Below are 22,364 nucleotides of genomic sequence, written 5' to 3'. Positions count from 1 at the left end.
GAGTCAGTGGTTAAGAGAATGCCCTTCCCATTCAGGCACACCCCTTTTTAAATTGTGTTTCCTCTGTGACCTCAAGCACATGACATCACCTCTCTGAACCTCATTCCTCATTTATGAAATAGGGATAATATTGGGACCTATTCACAGGGTTCTTGAGAGGATTTCAAGAAGTCTGCATTAAAAGTCCTTGGCACAGGGTGGTAAATAAGAAATGTATAGCCACAGTTCTTGCTTTGTTGTTATGTTTATCCAAGATGGAAGTATTTCAACTTCAAAGAAACTTCTCCAGCATTTGCTGCTTAAATTTTTCCTTTTTTTTCTTTAATTTTTTAAAAGATTTTATTTATTTGACAGAGGGAGAGAGAACACAATCGAGTGGAGCGTGAGCACAAGAGGGGGAGCCGTAGAGGGAGAGGGAAAAGCAGACTCCCCTCTCAGCAGGGAGCCCAATGCAGGGCTCCAACCCAGGACCCTGAGATCATGACCTGAGCCAAAGGCTTAACCCACGGAGCTACCCAGGTGTCCCTTAAATTTAGTTTCCAAACAACATTTACATGGTACTTCCGTGCCAGACTCTGTCTTAACAACCTTATAAGGAAGGTACTATTTTTTGGTCTTTTTTTTTTTATACATAACATAAAATTTACCATCTTAACCATTTTTAAGTGTACAGTTCAGTAGTGTTAAGTATAATCACACTGTTATGCAACAGATCTCTAGAACATTTTTGTTCTTTTTTTGTTTTTGCAAAAATGAAACTCTGTACCCATTGAACATCATCTCCTCACTTCCCCTTCCCGTAACCGTTGGTTTCTGTTTCTAGGAAGGTACTGTTCTAACTCTGTTTCACAAGTCAAGAAACCAAGATCAGCTACATAGTTTGTGGGACTCGGGGCAAAATGAAAATGAAAATTATGAGGAATGGTCAAGATGATCACAGCAGAGCACTACATCAAGCACAATCACACAGGACTCATGAAACAGGCCCTGGAGGAAACCAGGGGCCAGAGAAGGTAAGTTACTTTCCCAAAGTCACACAGCAAGTTTTGGAGTCTCTAAAATCCTTTACTTATTGTAAACTCCCTGCAGGCAGGGGTTTTGATTTGTTCACCGCAGAGTGGCCAGCAACCAGCATAGTGCCTGGTGCCCCTGGTCATTCATTACATAGTTCATATCTGGGGGAATGAATAAATCGGTCACATTCACCTGAGAGAGAAGGGCTTTGTCCAAGGGTCTGTGCTCTGGCGCAATAGCATTCCCATTCCTCTTCCTCCTTTGTGTTTACCTAGAGCCCTTGAATTTCTAGGAGAAGCAAGTGTGGCGTGTGTCTTTCTATATATAATGTCCCCTGGCATTTTTACGAGTCCTTTCCTCTTCAAAACATTCCTGGTTTCGAGTCCCACCTTTACCCGTGGAGTGGAATTAGAAGTCACTGGATAGGGGCGCCTGGGTGGATCAGTCTGCTAAGTGTCTGCCTTCGGTTCAGGTTGTGATCCTGAGATCCTGGGATCGAGCCCTGAGGGTCCTGGGATCAAGCCCCAAGAGTCCTGGGATCGAGTCCCACATCAGGGCTTCTACTCTCTCCTCCCTGCTCATGCTTTCTCTCTCTATGTCTGTCGCTATCTCTGTCTCTCTCTCAAATAAATAAATAAAATCTTAAAAAAAAAAAAAAAAGAAGGGGCGCCTGGGTGGCTCAGTCGTTAAGCGTCTGCCTTTGGCTCAGTTCATGATCCCAGGGTCCTGGGATCGAGCCCTACATCGGGCTCCCTGCTCTGCAGGAAGCCTGCTTCTCCCTCTTCTACTCCCCCTGCTTGTGTTCCCTCTCTCGCTGTGTCTCTCTCTGTCAAATAAATAAATAAAATCTTAAAAAAAAAGAAGAAGAAGAAGAAGAAGAAGTCGCTGGATAAAGAGAGGTCACTGGTAGCATGTTCTGGCCTCAGGTCCCCAAAAGTCTGATGGCCAAGTCCCCTCCCTGATCTCAACACAAGAAAACTAGAACCAAATTGTAAAAGTATAAGCTAAACACGAATTTTATTTACAGTTACAGCATTCAGTGCTGCAAAAGAGTTTAGGGAACTAGCCTGTATGTTTTGTTGCTCTGAAAGGGATTTCATTTTTTTCTGTCTGACCGTGAGAGTCTTTGCTGGCAGTGAAAAGAAAGTAGAGATGAAACCTCAGGGACATATCAATGGATTAATCATACTCCTGATCTCACAACCTCTTATTGTTCTGTACATGATCCCCTTTTAGTTTAAGTATTCTTTATTTGTCCATTTTCAGTACACTAATGACTACATGTGAACCCACCCAAGAACTAGGTCACTGCTGATAACTCCTATCTCCTCTAGGCTCCTCACCTGTCTCATCCTTCCATCTCAGAGGTAACCACTGTCCTGAATGTTGTGTCTCCAGATTGCCAGTTTTCAGGTGCGTTAACATTTGTATGCCTCGCTAAATAATCCATTGTTTGCTTTGAGTTGTTTTTGAAATTCATAGGAGGGGTATGTCAGCTTCTGAGACTTGCTTTCCTGACTCCAGAACAGCTAAAAAGATCGCATTGCCATGTCGTTACACCTACTGTTATTTTATTTATTTTCACTATCGCATTATACTCCACCGTCTGGATAGACCACCATGTATTCACTCATTCCCCTCTCAAGGGCATTCGGGTTGTTTCAGCTTTTTGCTCCTGAAAAGAGAGCTCCCGTGAAATTCTCATGCAAGTACATGAGTTAAATTTTGCCTTGGGTATATATAACCAGGAGTGCAATGACTGATTCATAGGGTATAGGAATGCTCAAATTTGCAAGAGGATGCCAGATCGTTTTCCAAAATTACTGTTGCAAACCCCCCAGTGATCATAGGGGATCCCATTGATCCCCATCTCCCATATATGGTATTGTCAACATTTTTGATTTTGCCAGTTGAATGACTATTGGATGAATGAATGACTCAATAATGGGGAAACTAGATTGTTCACAAAAAATCAGTTCATATGATCAATCAGTGACCTTTAGCTTTAAACAAATTAAATGTGCTTTAAAATGTTGCCAAGGGGTGCCTGGGTGGCTCAGTCGGTTAAGCTGCTGACTCTTGATTTCAGTTCAGGTCATGATCTCAAGGTCCTGGGATCAAGCCCCCAAGTGGGGCTCCCTGCTCAGTGGGGAGTCTGTTTCAGGATTCTCTCTCTCCCTCTACCCCTCCCCCTGTTTGTTCATGCCCCCCTCTCAGATAAAAAAATAAATCTTTAAAAAAATAAAAATAGAGGCACCTGGGTGGCTCAGTCCTTAAGCATCTGCCTTCGGCTCAGTCATGCGGATCGAGCCCCGCCATCCGGCTCCCTGCTCAGTGGGAAGCCTGCTTCTCCCTCTCCCACTACCCCTGCTTGTGTTCCCTATCTCGCTGTGTCTCTCTCTGTCAAATAAATAAATAAAATCTTTAAAAATAAATAAATAAATAAATAAAAATAAAATGTTGCCAAGAAGAGAAAATGAAACATTTCAAGTAAAATGTTGCAAAAATCTTATAAAAACTAAAATCATTCAATCTGTTATAAATTGCCATAAAATATAAATAGTTAAAAAACAAAAGATAGGGACGCCTGGGTGGCTCAGTTGGTTAAGCGACTGCCTTCGGCTCAGGTCATGATCCTGGAGTCCCGGGATCGAGTCCCGCATCGGGCTCCTTGCTCGGCGGGGAGTCTGCTTCTCCCTCTGACCCTCCTCCCTCTCTGCTCTCTGTCTCTCATTCTCTCTCTCTCAAATAAATAAATAAAATCTTAAAAAAAAAAAAAAAAAAAACTGAAAAAAACAAAAGATAGAAACTCCTTTTATAAGACACTTGTATAATTTGCATCAAACCATAAATACAGATTTTATGCTTTTTTTCCTTTAACAATATATTTCACAATTTAAAAAGGGATAAAATGGTCTTCGCTTTATATTATACCCTATACACAAACAAATTCAAATAGATTACAGAGTTTAATTTAAAATCATGATGCCCATACATAAGCTGGAGGGAAACTTAAGCAAATAAAAATCTAAGGTGGGTGCTGAGTGGCTAGGAACTACTTTTTACAACATACAAATAAAGGTAAAAACCATGAGGAAAAAACATTGATGGACTTTATTACATAAAAATGCAAAACCTTTTGTAGGTTTCAGTGTTAAATAAAGAAAATATAAAGGCACTCAACCATCTGGGGGAGATACATCAGTGATATAAAGGATCTATCTATCTTTTGTGAATTTGGGCTGAGAACGCGGAGGCCAGACTCAGAATCTGGTGACGTGCCTGCTGTTGGGGCACTTGGTGGGATTAGATTATAAGAGTATATAGCAGCCTGGTAGATCTCATTTTAACCTCCAGAGCCTGGATAGTAACACAAGTGCCCTGCAGGGGACTGGCAGACTTTCTTGGGTCTCCCAATTCTGTTCTCTGAAACTGAAATGTCTGCATACTAAAATAAGGTAGGGGATCTACTAGATGTATGTGTTTGGTGGGGATGTGAGGGTACAATGAGTTTGAGAGTGACAAAGGTTAAAATTCTAGGAGGTGGGAGCTCCGGAGTTGCTATCTACAAAAAGTTTGGAAAGGTAGGTACAGTACAAAAGGCTTTTCCAGGGCTTACACGAATATCGGGGTGGGGGTGAGGGGAGGAGTGGCAGGGAGAGCAGCTCCATATTACCAACGGAAGTTTACAAAGTTGAGATTTGTTAAGGAATTTCATGAAATGAACCAAATGTAACATTTTGTCAATTAGGCAAGCAACTGAATTAAATCCCATCACAAGCGCATTTTATGCGGGTTGTGGGTGAATTTTGACCTGTTCAATGTGATATAGAGTGAGGTCTCCAAAAGCATTGTAAAGGGCTCTTGGCTGAGGAGAACCATTGGACCAAATCATAACACTGACTATATTCTTTCCAAGGAGACATACTCATCTCCGGCAGGATTCTAATCCACTCTATCCTGAAGATGTGGCCTCCTTTGACTCCCATCAGGTTGATTAAATTAGCACTGAATTAAGTGTGAAGGGATAGGCCAAAGACCAGTGAAAGAATATAGATTTACCACTTTAGAGGTGTGAATACCAATACAATACCTCATTTTCCTGTCCACCTTTTCTTTCGTTAGATGTAATTTTCCCCCTTTGGTTCATACAGGTTTTTCAAGAAAAGCAGCCGTTCTGAAGTGGACCCAAGAGTGAGAAAATTTTGGTCAGTTACCAAAGATAAAGGTGGGAGAAATTTGTTATATGTGAAAAGCACTGATGCTAATGATGTGGTTGAGTTAAATCGTATTTGTGTCTCTGGGGCTGCCCTTGATTTGCCAAAATCTTACTGCCATGGTATTTCTATAGATCACATAAAAATGTATTTATTCAACACATTTATTGAGTGCTTACTATGTCCAGGCTGGGGTTCTAAGAGCTGGGTATATGGCATGACTAAAAGAGAAAAATCCCTGTTCTCAGCTGTGGGGGGAAACAGAAAATTTAAAAAGTAAATATATACCATGTCAAATAGTAACAAATGCTTGGAAGAAAATAAAAAAGAGGAAGAGATAGAACGATGGCCATCCTGTTTGGATAAAGTCGCCCTAGGAAGACGTTCCTGACAAGATGATGATCTATTTAAACCACCTTCTGCAAGGATTGGGTGTATGTATTTAGGAAGCCCCTGGCAAAGTGCCCCATCATGGCTGGGTGATCTTGTCGTCAGTGACTAACTTCTCTGAGCCCAAGCCAGTAAAAATCCAGAGAGGATGAGGAAAATGCACTGTAAGTTATAGTGATTATTACACTTTATGAATGCAATTTTGTATAGTATGAGTTTCATGGATGTTATAATAACTTCCCCATGCCCCAAGGAAAAAATAAGCTCCAATCCACTGGGGGGCGGGGGGGGTCTTGGCAGAGTTCCCTTCGTTTACAATTAGGAATGGGATTTCGGACCCCGCTACAAAGCAGGCATTCCCCTGATTCTGCGAATTCAGAAAGTTCTCGATTGCTAGCTTCCGTTGCCTCATCTATAAATCCGAGATAATGGTCGTGCTGACCACTTAGGGTTTTGTTTTTTGTTTTTTGTGGGTTTTTTTGATGTTAAAAAGACATTTATTGAGCTACATGTGAGACACATTGAACCATATGCCAGGCATAGTCCTAAACAATGGAAACATATTCATTCATTTAATCCATAACAACCCCGTAGACCGAGTACAATTTTAAACTTTACAGCCAAGGAAACTGAGGCACGGAGGAGTTAAATCTTGACCCCCGCAGCTAGGGTTCCAACCACGACAACTGGGCTCCAGAGACTGGCAGTGTTACAAAGGGCTCAGCCCTGTGCCTAGCACATAGTAAGGACTCAATAAATCTTTATAGTGGTGGTTTTGTCAGTTCTCGCCAGGGGGCTGCTCCAGAATTTCCACTTAGGAAGAGCGGAAGGTAGCGGGTTTGTTGGAAGAGGAGGCTAGGGGGCGCTTGCATAGCAACCATAGTTCACTGCATAGCAACTATAATGTTTACTTGAACTGCGGGAGTTGGTGGGGATTGCGGAGAAGGGGAGTTAGCCGGCCACCCCTAGGCACCCCACTTTGCCGCGGAGACTAACAAGCACCGTAGCAGCTGAAATCCGAGCTCCCCCCCACCCCTCTCCGGAGCCGCCGGGTGAGCCGGCCTTCCGTGCAGCGCCCCCTCCCTCTTGAGACAGATGGTTCCTTCCGTTCTCCGGGCTGGTTCAGGTTCCGCGCTCCGAGTCACAAAGCGCGGGGTCACGTGGGCGGGCCGGTGCGCTTTGTGACGCCGCGGGCCCCGCCTCCCGGCCCGCCTATCCGCGCACGCCAGCCCCGCCTCGCGCGCGCCGCCCGTGCAATCCCTGCTTAAGAGACCCCGGAGTGGGGCGCTCGCCCGAAGCCAGGCCGCGTCCGCCATAGTGCCTGGCTTGGAGGTGTCGCCGGCGCTGGGTGAGGGCCCGAGAGCGGCAGGGGGGCAAAACAAAAAGAGAGCCCCGAAGCCCTTGCCGTTGCCCGGCGGTTTCCGGGCCTCCTCTCGCGGTTCGGGGCCGAAAGGCGACGGGAGCGAAAGGCGAGAGAAGCGCGGAGCACACGGCGAGAGGAAGCGTCGGGGAGCCTCGGCGGCGTCCCCAGGGTCCGCCAAAGCCACCCGGCCGCTGGCTGGGGCCCGGGGTGGTGAGGAAGTGCTTCGAGGCCTAGTTGAGGCCTAGTACCGGCTTTGTGTCTGAGGCGGCGGCGGCGGCGGCGGCGGGGGGGAGGCGGAGCCGGGGGCGGCCTGCGGGAAGGCCTCTCCTCCGCCGACCGCGCGTTTTTGGCCTAGGCCGCGGGCCGCTCGTGGCCTCCGGGGAGCAGGCGACAGGGGTTTGTGTGTGGGGGGGCCTGGGCCTGGGGAAGCTGACGCCGGTCGTCCGGAAGCCAGGAGGAGGCGAGAGGCCGCTCGTGGACTCCGGGCCTAGGCCCTCTCCCCCAACCTTCTCCCGGGGCCTGGGTCACCCCAATCCACGGAAAGAGAGACCAACCGGGAGGTGCGGCCGCGCTATGGACCCCTGACCCCGCGGGGTCATTCGGACTCTAACGTGTGGACTGACCGCTACTGACTGCACCGCCTGCCCCCCGTCTCCTGCCGGCCCTTAGCATGAGCGAGGGGGACCCAGCCGGGTGACATTGTGCCCGTTGGCGGATTCTCGATTTCCCCTTTCCCCGTCCTCGTCCGCTTCCTCCCGTATGAAGTGCTTCTGAGTATCGGGGGGGACGGGGGGGGTTCTGGATTATTGTTTTTACGAACCCCTGCTTGTGGTTGGGGGGGTATTTAATCTGAGGCCTTAGGGTCCTTCGGTGTCTTTTGAGTGTTTTGTGTGTGTACATATTTTGCTCTTGAGTTTATAAATATACATATATTGAGAGTGTCCACGTCTCCTCGCTGAACCTTAGGAATCCTTTGGCACCATGTCCTGTGTGCATTATAAATTTTCCTCTAAACTCAACTATGATACCGTCACCTTTGATGGGCTCCACATCTCCCTCTGCGATTTAAAGAAGCAGATTATGGGGAGAGAAAAGTTGAAAGCTGCCGACTGCGACCTGCAGATCACCAACGCGCAGACGAAAGAAGGTAAGGGCCACCTGGGCTCCAGATATTTGCTGGTTGAAGATAGATACTAGTTGTGCTAGATACTGGTTGCCTGGCAGAAGGCTAACCGCCATTACGTCTCTTGTGGGACTGTTCATTCTAATACTTTTGATACAACTTTTATTGAGACCCCAGGGTTGCAGCGGTCGGCCTGGGAGCTTAACTGGTTTATTTGATGTCTGCGTACGTGGGATCATCGGTAACAGGCTAATCTGAAAACGTGGAAGTCTGATTATTCTTCTCAAATGTTACTTAAAATGAAGATTTCAGTGGGAGACGGTGAGGGGTGTTATCCAGGTTCTTGGTGTTCTTGCCTTGTGGCGTTTTCGAGCTTGTTTTTTTATCAGAAGGAGGGGAGGAGAGCATACGGAGGCTTCTTACTTGTTAAAGCAGCAGTAGAGATACTTCTCTTAACTTTGTAACCTGACAGCGATGTGGGGTTCATTGGCAGGTTTTATGTACTCCTTTTCTTCCTGTCCTTGTGTACTTAATTTATTTTTATTTTGGAGTTGCCTGTGTTTTGGAGAAGGGATCCTCACTTAAGTATTTTTTAAGGATTTAATCCAGCCAGTCTTTAATGTTGGAATTGCTTTTGGAACCTGATGTGTTCTGATGTCACCACTTTGGTGTGTAAATTCCAGAATTAGTAATACAGTAATTAAGTGGTTGAGTTTTCAGTTCATCACATTACTCTTAAAATTTAGCAGTAATTTAGTAAAGATCAAAAGTAAAGGCTTTTCTTTTAAAGTAGTAATTGCTAGACTTTACATGATTATGTTGTTACTAGGATACGGAGAATAGTAGGCTGCTACCACATGAGTTTGGAAGATGCCACTGATAGGAATCTTTAAGTTCTTTCTCCTTTTTAAAAGCATTTTATAATGTTGAAAATTTAACATTAGATGTGACAGTGTGATAAACAGTTTCTTCAGATTCTGGTTCTGCACTTGTTTTGGTTTCTTTTTCTCGGTGTTGTAATGCTGATGTGTAGTTTTCAGTAGGTCAGTCTGGGATGAGAAGAAATTAAGTTCTAATTAGCTTAGGGTATTTTATCGATCACTTAAATTTGGCTTAAGGTGTGACTTGGGTTCTTTAGTTGAAATTGGGGTCCCTCACTTGTAGCCTATTTGGGGTTTGGGGTTTTGTGGGGGTTTTTTTGTTTGTTTTTTTTTTTAAGATTTTATTTTTAAGTAATCTCTACACCCAACGTGGGGCTTGAACTCACAACCTCAAGACCAAGAGTCACAAGCTCTACCAACTGAGCCAGCCAGCGCCCTTAGTCTGTAGTTTTTAATAGAGTAAATCTTGTCATGTAAAAGAGCTGTTTCCCATTTACATCCAAATATAAGTATAATTGTATTATGTTAAGGAATGGCACTATGGCATGACTCAAAAATATTCATTAAGAAAGAACTTTACTCACATGGTAACATGGGAAAGAATATTCTCCGCTGCCCCCACCCCCTTTTAAAATGTATACCTAAGGGATACCTCACGTGAAGCTTTGGTGATTGTAATTATGTGTAGAATACTTACGGAAAGGAAAAATTGCTGGTCATCTTGAACAGTTGAGAAACAGCTTTTTAAAATAGCATTCAAGAGAATACCTTAAAGGAAATACTCTTGTCTTTAAGGCCGCCAAAAGTGTCCCTTAAATATTGCAGCCACACTTCACAGGACAGATGGGTTTATAAGAATTTCAGGACATACTGATATGTTAATGATACTTACAAATGAGAGGAAGAAGATACAAATGAAAGTAAAGAATATTAAGGCAATTTTAGTCCTATACTCAGGCAGGTTTTACATTTTACTGGAGTATTAAATGATTTTATCATAGACTTTGTGCATTTTCTCCACCTAATAATTGAATACAATTTTGTTAGATTGGAGTAAGTTACAGTTGGTGGAATTCTTGTCCAAAAATCTAAGAGTTTTGTGACATTGTGTTATTTTTTTTTTCTAAGCCAGGAAATTCTGTGATGTATTATTTTTACAAACCCTAAAAGCCGGGGAAGTGTTCTGCCCAGCAGCATATTTTCTTTTATATGTTTGTGTCAACTGTCCTTATTGGAGAAAGCTTTGATGTTAGATTAAGAGAAGGAGCTTCTGGGGAGAGAATGTGCGTTTTGTGCAATCCTCAAATTAAGAGAAAAAAATAGCATTGATAGTAGCGCAGAGGATATTCACTTAATGAGTTTTACGGGAAATAGCGTCCAATGTCACAGGCAGCTGAGTAAGAATGGGCTGGGTTTTAGCACCATCCAGTGAATTAGAGAGTGCAAAATAAATGTTTATAGCCTCAGAGTTAGGAGATTGCTTAGGAGAAGATGCTGAACTGGATCACTTTAATTTGTTTGAATTAATGTTTAAATTACCCAGTATATCACATTTCTGTAAAACATTCCTTAGAGTTTTGGGAATCTGTCTATGTTTAGGACCCTTAAATCTTGATTAGACCAAAATGCTTGGATCAAAATTTCATGTTTTAGGTTTAAGAATCTTGCTCCTTTATTTCTAGACTGTCTTTCAAAACAAATCCCAAATGATCTTCCTATATTTTTTAATATAGCTTTTCCATATAAACTTGTTTTCCTACCTTTCAGCTTACCCCCCCCAAAACGCAACAAAATAAACCTTCATTCTGAACTTAAGTGTGAAAGATTTGAAAGCTGAGAATGAAGTATTTTTAAAAGACTCTTATCTTTATCCATTTCTCAAATTCATCTTGTTTTTCATTCCAAAATCTATGGTCTTCATATTTTTGGATCAGAAATCACACTGGCACCTGGAAAGTGTCTTTTGAAGCTAACAGGCTACTTAGTAAGGTATCTTAAGGGTAGGAAGTCACCAGTGTAACTCAGGTACTTAAAAGGTCAATCAAAGGGGCGCCTGGGTGGCTCAGTCGTTAAGCGTCTGCCTTCGGCTCAGGTCATGATCCCAGAGTCCTGGGATCGAGCCCCGCATCGGGCTCCCTGCTCGGCGGGAAGCCTGCTTCTCCCTCTCCCACTCCCCCTGCTTGTGTTCCCTCTCTTGCTGTGTCTCTCTCTGTCAAATAGATAAATAGAATCTTTAAAAAAAAAAAAAAAAGGTCAATCAAAGCATCTGGTGTTGGGGCACGTGACTTTTAGTCTGACAGTACTGTGCTGATCAAATTAATAAGCTGTCTTGGAAAGCTACAGTGAATACTTTTGAGAGTTGTTACATATTCAGAAAGTCTGTCAAGTGCTTGACACCAAGTTTTGTTTCTAGAATTCATTTTTTGGGGCGCCTGGGTGGCTCAGTCGTTAAGCATCTGCCTTAGGCTCAGGTCATGATCCCAGGGTCCTGGGATCCAGCCCCACATCGGGCTCCCTGCTCCGCGGGAAGCCTGCTTCTCCCTCTCCCACTCCCCCTGCTTATGTTCCCTCTCTCGCTGTGTCTCTCTCTGTCAAATAAATAAATAAAATCTTTTAAAAATAAAATAGAATTTATTTTTTGAACATCTCCCATCTTCAGTTTTTCTTACTCAGAGCTTGCTTGAAATTTGGAACTGTCATGAACTATCAAGATAATGATGATTGTCTCTAACGGTCTAGGAAATTGCATTTCTCTGATTGGATACCTGAGAGATACAGTCTACTACTTGAAATATACTGCAAAGAACCCTTTCTTGAACAATTTAGTTTGTAACAGGAAATAACTAATAATGTTATTAAAATTAATAGAGTATATATAAGCTTAAAATGCTCACATGTGTGATAAATTGAAATAACTGGAAGAACAGAAGTAGTCAGCCACTTGGTGCTGAGTAACTTAAGTGAAGCAGGTAAACTCCATAATCTTAAAGAGTGAACCCTAATACCTGAATGGGGGAGATGGGTACATTCTCATGTCTATCTCCCTATTTTTCTTTTTAGTAATTTTACAGATTCTTTCCTCAGGAAAGCTTTTTCCCCATAGTTAAGTTAATTGGTCCAGGTTCTCTTTTAATTTCATTCTTCCAGAAGTATTGCAAGTAATAGGGAGTTTAAAGAGTAGAAAAATAGGATCCATTCATCCTCCCTGTTTTCTTCTCAGTGACATCACTGTTCTTCCAGTTGGCTTAAGCCAGGAACCCAGTTTTTTATGCCTGATTGCTCTTTTTCCTTCATCTCCTCCCCCCCATTAAATCCATTGATAGCCTTATCAGTTCTACCTCAAACATTCTGATTCTCTTCCTTTGATGAAGAAAATCTGTCACATCCCAGCACAGACCATCATCTCTTACTGTGACTTCGCAGCAGCCTCCTTTTTGGTCACCCTCTTTCTGCTCTTGTTCCCCTCTGGATTCATTGTCTATATAGATACGGGAATTATCTTGTTTGTTTGTTATTAATGTAAACCAAATTGTCATCATTTTTGTTTAAAATCCTTCAGTGACTTCCTGTTGTTCTTAGAAACAAAATATAAATCAGTGTGTGATCTATATATTTCTGTAGTTCAAGTCATTCTTCCTTTCATTATCTTCCAGCTATTCTAGACTTTTTATGATTTTTTTTTTCCACATGCTTTTCTTTCTATCTGAAACACCCTTTGTCCAGCTTTTTTGCACATCTGGCTGGTTTCTCAGTCTTTAAGTCCCAAGTGTTCCTTAGAAGAGCCTTAAATCAGTGTTCTATCCAAAGTTGCACTAATTGTTTGTACTAATTGTTTTTACAAAACTCTCTTTTCTCTATTCAAAACATGTCATAATTTCTTTAGTCTGTCGTTTTTAGTAATACTCAGGTTGAGGGGCTAGGAGGGACAGAATGACTTCATTTTAAATAACAGCTTTTTCTCATAGTTTAGATGCTTAGCATTACTAGCTAAATAAACTAAAGAATGACTTAGTCTTACTGAGATTTGGGGTTCCACAAAAGTAGGAGCGCTAGAGCCAAGAACCTGGTGACCGTATTTGGTGTCTTTTGAAGAGAACCTCCTGTGAGGACTTGCTTTCTTTTAACTTTGGATATTTGTTCTGACAATATCAGTAATCCAGATGCAAGGAACATGTAGTGATTAATGCTCTTTTAAATTTAAGTTCATTTTCCATAAAGTTTATGTTTGGTTGAAGTTTTCTAATTCTTGAGGACTGACTTCTCTAAATCGCCAAATAGAAATTCAACTCTCTTATCTTTTTTACAGAATATACTGATGATAATGCTCTAATTCCTAAGAATTCATCTGTAATTGTTAGAAGAATTCCTATTGGAGGTGTTAAATCTACAAGCAAGACGTATGTTATGTAAGTTTTTATCAAATCTCACGTATTTAAGTCCTCAAAATAGACTTTTTTGTTTCGTGAGAAAGAAGTATTTTAGAACTGAAGTCATTACCTTAATAAGTGTATCTTCTTAATCCTTAAAACTGTGAGCATGGGTTTGTTTTTTCCTGGTTTCTTCCCCCAGTTAACTTAATCTGTAGTTAGTAGTACGAGCTATCAGGAAGAATTTCTTGCTATATTATATAAGTGTGTTAAGAGATTTGTCCTAAATATTTTGACGGCATCCAGAGTGTTCAGTAATGCTAACATTTGCTTCTCAATAAGGGGCTTTTGTTGGGAAGCTATAGAGTTTATAGGATTTATGGAATCAGGCTTAGGTTTGACTTCAGTAGCTGCTTCACATCAGTTGTGTGACTTTGGATAAGTTATCTAAAGCCTCAAAATAGATTTCTCAAAATAATATGGGGATATGAGTACTTAGCTCAAGAAGAGAGCTGGAGGAATTAAACAGTGCCTGGCCCATGGTAGACTCCCATTACTGAAGTAAGAACACAGCAGTATTTTAGCACCAGCCTAGAGTTTAAGGAATTCATGAAAGACGCAGGATTAAAACATACCTTTTAACTTTCCCTGCCTCCTTGCAATTTTAATGGTGTTAAAATTATAATAATGTGAAAGAGGTAGTGATTTCCACTTAGAAGTTAGGTAGCCTTATTTGAAATTTTGGCAAATTCTGCTTTTGGCTAATGAAAAATCCTGGAATTTGCCAGTCCTAGGAAATGGAATGTGTTCCTGGAATTGAGGTAAAATAGTCATTTCTTGGAGGTTTACCTCATATGGGCAAGTATTCATTCTAAAATTATTGTCATTAATTTGCTATAAAGTTATATTCCATGTCTTAGCATTTGGAGATCCTTTTGTGTAATATCTTGTATAGCAACAACTTAAAAACCTGCATACTTTCTTTTTCTTATAAAAACCAAGTGAATTAGGTGCTTTTAACTTTGTGTAATTGTAAGAAATTATAAGGGAATAATTAATTCCTAGAATTTAGTGTGAAATTATACTTTACTGATTGCTTTTTAAAAACAGTAAACAGTCAGTTTTCAGTTGATTTTTTTTTTTTTTTTTTTTTTTTTTGATACTAAGAAACTCGTAGGGAGAGAATTACTTGAAGTACACGGGAAAATAAGTTGCCTCCTAAAATTGTATGTTAATTCACTATGTGTGAGATTTCCTTTGTAATCTGTTTGCCTCTTGCCTCGTAAAATGCCTCTGAGTTTATTGAGCAAGTACTAGAAAACAAAAGCTTCATTTTTATCCCAGGACTTGCAAATCGCATGTAAACTTAGAAACTCCTTTCAGATGCGCACTAACATTTCTCTGTAGTCAGGATAGCATAAACTTCAACTAAGCATTTAAGCACTGTATTTAGCAACTCAACCCCTGTCCCCTTTCCTGTGAGGACTTTTAAAAGAATTTCTTCTTGGCCTTTATTTGTATGTACTTTAAAAAATCAATTTGTTCAATTCTTCGTAACCATCAGACTCGGTCTTTGAACTAATATACTGTCAGACTATATTGCGTTTTTCTGGAAGTTAGAATTCTTGTTTAATCTTTGGTCATTGTTTTGAGACTTATAAGAAGTTAAAGTAACTATCAACCTGTCTTTCTGGATTTGAAATTTAGTTTTTGGAGCACAGCCATTTCTCAGGGATCCAAATTATAAATGTTAACAGTGAGTGGTCTTCATTTAAGAAAATCTGATGTATGAAAATTTACATTTGTTACCTATTAAAAAACCAGGGAATAATGTAATTTGGTTGTAAAGTCTATTAAGAAATAGCTACGGGTGCCTGGGTGGCTCAGTTGTTGAGCAACTGCCTTCGGCTCAGGTCATGGTCCCAGGGTCCTGGGATCGAGTCCCATATCGGGCTCTCTGCTCCGCGGGAGGCCTGCTTCTCCCTCTCCCACTCCCCCTTGCTTGTGTTCCCTCTCGCTGTGTCTCTCTCTGTCAAATAAATAAATAAAATCTTTAAAAAAAAAAAAAAAGAAATAGCTACAATGTTTCTTTTCCTTTCTTTCCTTTTTTTTTTAGATTTTATTTATTTATTTGAGAGAGAGCACACACAGGGGGAGGGGGAGGGGCAGAGGGAGAAGCAGACTCCCTGCTGAGCAGGGAGCCTAATGGCGGGGCTGGATCCCAGGACCCTGGGCCGAAGGCAGACACTTAACCCACTGAACTACCCAGGTGCCCAAGAAATAGCTACAATGTTTCTTAACAAAAGATCTTCATACTACCTGTGAGAAAACATCTATTGTAAATGGCAGGTTACACCTATTCTAGAATTCCTTAGTACGGAATTTTATTTTATTTTATTTTATTTTATTTTATTTTATTTTATTTTATTTTATTTATTTTATTTGCCACAAATAGGTCTTAAACTATTTAAAGGTGGTAAAGATTAATCAAAGTAGTGTACTTATTATTACTTAGGAAATTGGTTGTTTTTAAATTTTTATACCAAAGGAAATTTGTGTTCATAAAGATATGTGATTAGAGATATGTATTAAGATGTTTTAGCACAAAAATCCATAAATAGCTGCTCATAATTAATGTTATTTTCATTTTTGTTTATTTTTTAGAAGTCGAACTGAACCAGTGATGGGAACTTCAAAAGCAGTATGTAAAAACACAATCTCACACTTTTTCTACACATTGCTTTTACCTTTATAATGTAGCAGTGAAGTAAATCATTTAGAACTTAATATCCAACTGATCATAGTACATATTGTAAATAAAATGTATTTTGATGACAGCTCAGTTGAATATGGATATATGTGGCATAATTTGCACACTTACTTTGTAGAAATGGGTAATTTGTGCCCCCCAAAAAACACTGTTTCATATTAAATATGATAGCATCCTCCCTGTATGACACTGTGTTGTACAGTTAATGTATGATTCTTTTTAGCTCATGTAGGTTTTACACTAATGAACATGATGACATGTTCTACATCTGTCTGTCTATAGTTAGTATTTTGTATGTATGTACAGGCTGTTGTGTGCTTTTTGTTTCTTGCAATAAAAAAATGTTTGGAGTGTATATTTTGCCATTTTCACGTTGTATCACTTAGTTTTTGTTAGTTTTTTTTTCTGCCTGATTGATGGCTTTAAAAAATGCATTAGCAATGTGCAAAGCTAATGTTAAAGTTTGATGCTTTCTCCAAGTTCAGACATATAGAAAAGAGCTTTCCAAAGACTTTTGATGCAGCTTTATTACTTAGTTTTGTCTTATTTGGCAATTTCAAGCTTTTATTCTTTGTTTATATCTGTACTATAAAGTGAGACCTGAAATTGGGCCCCCATGAATATATGAATGTCTCATTGATGATTTATACAATTGAGTACATTGTTTTTAAGTTTTAATACAAGGTCTTTCACTTCTAGCCTGCTTAGTTCTCCAAATTCAAATATTTCCCTCTTTCTCGTAAAGATATTAAAATGCTGCATTAATTGTAAGCTAATTGAAAGCTGTAGCTCATCAAAGGTAACTCCCCTTAACCCGGGATAACATCTTAATTTTTATGATCACAGCTTAAGTATGACACCATGTTGACTTGGAGGTCTTAAGTAAAAGGCGGCAGTATTCCTAAGTTGTGGGGTGACACATCCGTTTCAGAGTGTAGGGCTGTAGTAATTGGGTTCTGTAAACTTGATGGTTCTCGAAACATTTTACTGCTCAGGCTTGATCTGTACACAATACAAGATGTCTGAAATCTTGATTTAGAATTCAAGGGTATTGCTTGCTGTTTCACTTTATCTTTTTAAATACTACTGATCTTTAATTGTGTATCAGGCATTTCACTAACCTTGGATCATTGCATCTTAAACATGATAATATAGAATATCTGAACTTTGGACTTGTTCTCTGAAGTATATGGCCTTTAGTTCTCATGGAACTAAATACGGTGATTCAAAGATCAAAACTTAGTGTTTTGGGGTTCCCCCCCCCGGGGGTATATGGGGTTTTTTTGTTTTTTGGTTTTTTGGTTTTTTTGTGTTTTTTTTGGGCTTTTTGGTTTTTTTGGTTTTTTTGTTTTGGTTTGGTTTTTTGGTTTTTAAAGCATAATGCTGTAAAAAACTGTCCAAGTTTCTGTTTTGCTGGTGATTGGTTTAAAACTGATTTTATGTATCCAAATGCTAGCACAAATTAGAGTGACTATCCTGGTGACTGTAGTAGTTAATGTAACACATTTTGTATAAAGTACTTCTATATAGTATTTAAACTAATTCAGATGAAGTTTTATTTCTTGAAAAGTTATTTCCTTTTTGTTTATTAGCATGTGTATAAACACAAATCACATGTTCATAAATAAAGTTAACATTCTTTTAGCCTTGTGTGTTCCCTGGCATGTCTGTATTACACTTACAAGAAGCAGTTTATTTTATGCTTATTTAGGTTTCTCTTTTCTTTTTTTTCTTTTTTTTCTTTTTTCCTTTTTTTTTTTTTTGATACTTTAAAAGTGGCTTTAATTTTTAGGTAGAATGTCTGAAATGGAGACATTAGATAATTTAATATCCCCATCATTTATTTGCTTGGGGTACAGTTGCTGGGGTTTAGGTTGAGAATATATTCATCAAGCATAATTAATGCCCATTTTACAAATCACCTGTTATTGTACACATTCACAAAAGCCAAGTAAGATAGAGCCACCAAACCAAATTTCTAAATTCTGATTAATAAATGTGTGTACATTTTTGGTAACCTAAGCCAATTGTGATCAAGGATGGCTATTTCTATCTATATTCCTGGGCTTTGTTTTATTTAGTCATCCTTCCATGTTGGTACTGCAAAGCTGGATGTTCTTCCTGCTTACTAAATACCAGAATTGCATTTTGTAGGATCCTTTAATTTCAAGCAAGGGTAGGTAGCATAAATTTCAGATTCTTTATCCCAGAAGCAAGACCACAAATTAGATGTGGGGAAGTGGGTTAATTTTAATGATGTCCAAAGTATCGATTAGTTTTTTTTAAGACTACTTTTTTTTTTACATGGTGCATTTTTTTAATCATTAGTATCTGAGAGTTAATACATGTATTGATGCTTAGGACATGTAAATTCCTAGTCATTTTTAAACCATTTCTTGTCAGTTTTCACTAATTTCTAGTACCTTGCTATATGCAGAAAATAATTGGATGCCTTTCTCAATTTGTGGTAAATTTTACTGCCTTGTGGATTTTAAGGTATTTAAGGTGCTAAAGTGATTGTTTGGTGGGAAAAAAAAGTGATGTAGTTGTCAAGTATCTGAACTTTATAGGATACTAAAGCAAGTTGGCAGAAAACTAAAAGGGCAAGAAAGCCTGGCATAAGAACCAAAAGACAGCTATATCTCAGGAATGGGAAGAACAAAAAATGTTAGTATTTTAGTTCCAGCTGTAAGAAAGTTAATATAGCTGCTTTCTTTTAAATGATCAGTATTAATATTCTAGATAGTAATGGATTTATTTTGAAGGGCTATTTTTGTTTCTTCGGTTAGAAACATAGATGATGCTTGACAGTAATTTGTTCAGTTCTTGTTATTTAGATTCAGGTAATTCCTAGCTAATGTAAAATGTAACCCTCTTCAAAATAGATGATCAGAATTTATTTGGATAAAAATAAGGTATTTGTTTACTTTTTTTCTTTAAGCTTCCCTTTGAGATTAGTTCTGTAATGAAAGAGCACTTAAAAGCTAGATGAGAATAAGAACACGTTGGTGGATTATACGGTTGTGTATTAGGAATGTGGAGTTAGTGCATTATGAACTCTGCCACCCCTCAGTGGGGAGCTAAGAACCTTTTGTTTAAATAAGCATCCCAGTAATAATATCCATTAAACTAACTTTTAAAACCCTAAGATATTTATAAGGTGTATTTTAAATTTAGCCAACATTATTTTTATTTATTGAACTCCTACTGTGGTAGGCATTGTGCTAAGAACTTCATACTGAAACTGGTAACATTTCTATTTGGGACTCTCAGTCATGCTGCTTTTATTTTAATACTCTCAGTTCTCTGGAATATTTGAAAAATACCTGATGGAGACTCACTTTGTTGTTGTTGTTGTTTTTCTTTGATCCAGACATTTCGTTACATCCTCTCCATTTTAAACAAGAGTTCTGACCAATAATGCATGAGAAATTTATAATCTGTTGAATAAGCAACCCAGTTACTACCTAGGAAGCTAATAATGTTTTCATTTTGGAACACTTACAGGGAAATCATATCTTTAGAGTTATATGCTAAAGGGGTGTGTATGTACACATATACACACATATACACTTTTAAAAACTGATTAAAATAATTTCAGGGATCAAATAATGAAAAAAATTTTAATATCACATTTGAAAATACATTTTTAAAATCCTTCTTACATCTTTCAATATATAATACTTGCTCGCTCCATTTGATTAAATTAACTTTCTTCACACATTAAAGTCCATCCTCTTATGATAGCCCTGTTTGCCTTTGCCCCAGGCTACTTTCAGTTTCCTTTTTTTGGCTTAACATCTTTGCCCTGATAAAGCTGTGGTTTCTTTGGCAAAAAGCCATTCTTACTCTTTGTATGGGAGAATAAACAAACTTACTCAGAATGAACAGTACATGCTCAAAAATAGAGAAAAAAGTAGCAATTATGTGGGAGCTGTTTATTAAAGCAATTATCTGAGCCTTTAAAGAGCTGCTTGTTTTACAGTGTTATATAATGGCATTCCAGGAAAGTTAGATTTCTTACTCTCTCGTCTAGTGTACATTGTCTTGAGCATTATCCGATTTAGAAACCATCGATAGACACGGGACTCTTTAATATTTAGTCACTGCTCTGAACACATTTTCTGTGATATATTTTTCTTTACCCTGTTGTTCTTTTTTTCATTGTAATTGAGTGCCCTTCAACTTTAGCCTTTTACTGTGTGTGAAATACGTAGAGAAGGGTAAAGCAGGGTGAGCTACAATTTCAGCTTTAAAACTGGAAATAACATTTTTTAGAAAACTTCTAAGAAAATGCCCAATATTTGAACATTAAGTGGCAGTAGGGACTAAATGATCACTTTCAGATGTTTTCAGTGTGGAACTTGAATGTGTGTTTAATTTTTTGTGAACAGATTGATGACTCTTCTGCGTCTATTTCTCTGGCCCAGCTTACAAAGGTATATATATATATATTCTTGAAAATATAAATCTTTTTCTAACATCGTATTTTTTTTAACATGGAACAATTGTTTGAAGAGGGGTTGGGGGAGGATGTATTTTGCGAAAACATTGTACACATTATTACTATCCTGTAAAGAGTAGTTGCCGTTTTGAGAAGATAGGGGGAGTATTTTGGCAGCCTCACCATAATGTTGGAGTGTTGTTCATCTTCAAGACAGAAGAAACACATGAAGCTACACTTACTTGGTTTTTTTTCCCCTCATACATTTTGTTTAATTATACATTGGAAACTAACAAAGTTCTGGAGGAATTTCCTGGTTTTGGCTGTAAATTATGTGGACTTTCTTTAAGCAGCCAAAATAGAAGCTTTCCTTTACATGGACGATTGCACGGTTATTTCTTGAATATTTGAATTGATCCCATGAAGGTCAACATTTTAAATGTGTTACAATTGTTTCTTTATGCTATAGACTTGTAGTCTGTCTGCATTAGAAAAAGTTTTAAACAACCTAATTTGTTTGAACACAGACTACATGAATTGTGTAAATGTATAAAGCTGTTTGCAGGAATATACCAATGTGTATGTTTGGCAGAGGGGCAAATTGTTACCTCCTGAAATAATTGTATATGCCATGTTTTGCGATAAAATTGCTTGCATTTTCTGCTCAACAATGTGTACTTTTGTTTGGGAAAGCACTAGTGATGGATTTAAAACAATAGATGTAGCTTGCAAATCATGCCTTAAAAAAAAAAGACATATATTACAGAATAGGCAGATTTTTGAGGACCAAGAAGGAAGTCTTCCAATTTTCCAAAAATCCTTTTTTCCCTACTATCGGAAATGTAAAACCAAACTTAAGTAACCAAGACTAATGAGTTGGATGGATTTTCCATTAGTGCTGTCCCTATCTTATCCTTGGCTTTGTTAGAGGTTGTGTCCTTTTCCCCTAGAATGTATCCCCAAAAAATGTCCTAGTAACAAATAAGCTTTTTAAGCTCTTGTTCCGGGAAAACTAAACATTAAAATTGATGATTCTAAGACACAAGTGGGCTGAAACCATCCTCTCTTACAATTTTCTAATGCAAAGTGGTCTAGCATAGTTAACCTCTTAAGCAGTTTATAGTTCATGGTTTTAATTCTTATGTGCTGTAAGGACCATATTTGAGTTTTGGTCTGTTCCTACCATTGTTTCTTTGTGGGAAGCAGTTGGGGAATTTTGGAGGTTTGGGGGATTTTTTTTTTAACTATTTGTAAATTAATGTTTGGGTTCAAACAAATTAGTTGTTCAACATCTGTAATCCAGTTTTCTGTAAATGTTGCTGTTGTTCTAAGCTCTGTTAATGTTAAGCATTCTTTGTATATAAAATTACAATAAAATGTTAAAACTGGTTGCTTGTTTTGTGGATGAATGTAAAGATAAAACCCAATGAATGGCTGATGTGAGTGCTAGATGCTTGAAGGTTAAAGTTATTAGGACTCACTCCCTTAGACCCTGCTTATATCTAGACTATTCTGTATATAATACCTTAAAGATGAATGAAATTCATAAAACTTTGGAGAGTTGGATTTATGAGTGCTCAGTTGCATGTGCTTTGCACTTAATTTGAAACTGATGCTACTCCTTAAAGAGCCTTCTGGCTTAATATCAGCTACATAATATGTTCAGTTGTTCTACCCACAACCCTACCTCCAAGTTGTTAGTATTAAGTCTTTATGTTGTGACACTTGAATTATTTTTAAGATTTAAAATATCAAGTGTTTCCTTAATCTGTTTTTAACTCTTAGAGGAGTCATA

At 38.9% G+C, this 22,364-nt stretch overlaps 1 protein-coding gene across 6 annotated transcripts in view; it reads left to right on the top strand.

Annotated features, from left to right (window-relative positions):
- Positions 1 to 839: 839 nt before the first annotated feature.
- Positions 840 to 22,364, top strand: part of RBBP6 (RB binding protein 6, ubiquitin ligase) — a 37,649-nt gene continuing 16,124 nt past the window's right edge. For 4 of the 6 annotated variants that reach the window (XM_036124331.2, XM_078074683.1, XM_078074682.1 and 1 more), the window contains exons 1-7: positions 840 to 1,013; positions 2,349 to 2,427; positions 5,169 to 5,242; positions 7,951 to 8,131; positions 13,295 to 13,394; positions 16,020 to 16,056; positions 20,520 to 20,564. In XM_036124331.2, coding sequence (XP_035980224.2) covers positions 7,966 to 8,131; positions 13,295 to 13,394; positions 16,020 to 16,056; positions 20,520 to 20,564 — 348 coding nt within the window. In that variant the 5' untranslated portion in view covers positions 840 to 1,013; positions 2,349 to 2,427; positions 5,169 to 5,242; positions 7,951 to 7,965. The remainder of the gene's footprint in view (positions 1,014 to 2,348; positions 2,428 to 5,168; positions 5,243 to 7,950; positions 8,132 to 13,294; positions 13,395 to 16,019; positions 16,057 to 20,519; positions 20,565 to 22,364) is intronic. The other 2 variants (XM_078074681.1, XM_036124339.2) reach the window with 2 other exon arrangements.

This window comes from Halichoerus grypus, chromosome 6, assembly GCF_964656455.1.
Source record: "Halichoerus grypus chromosome 6, mHalGry1.hap1.1, whole genome shotgun sequence".
In the NCBI taxonomy this organism is placed as follows: Eukaryota; Metazoa; Chordata; class Mammalia; order Carnivora; family Phocidae; genus Halichoerus; species Halichoerus grypus.
This window is presented reverse-complemented; position numbering and strand designations above follow the sequence as displayed.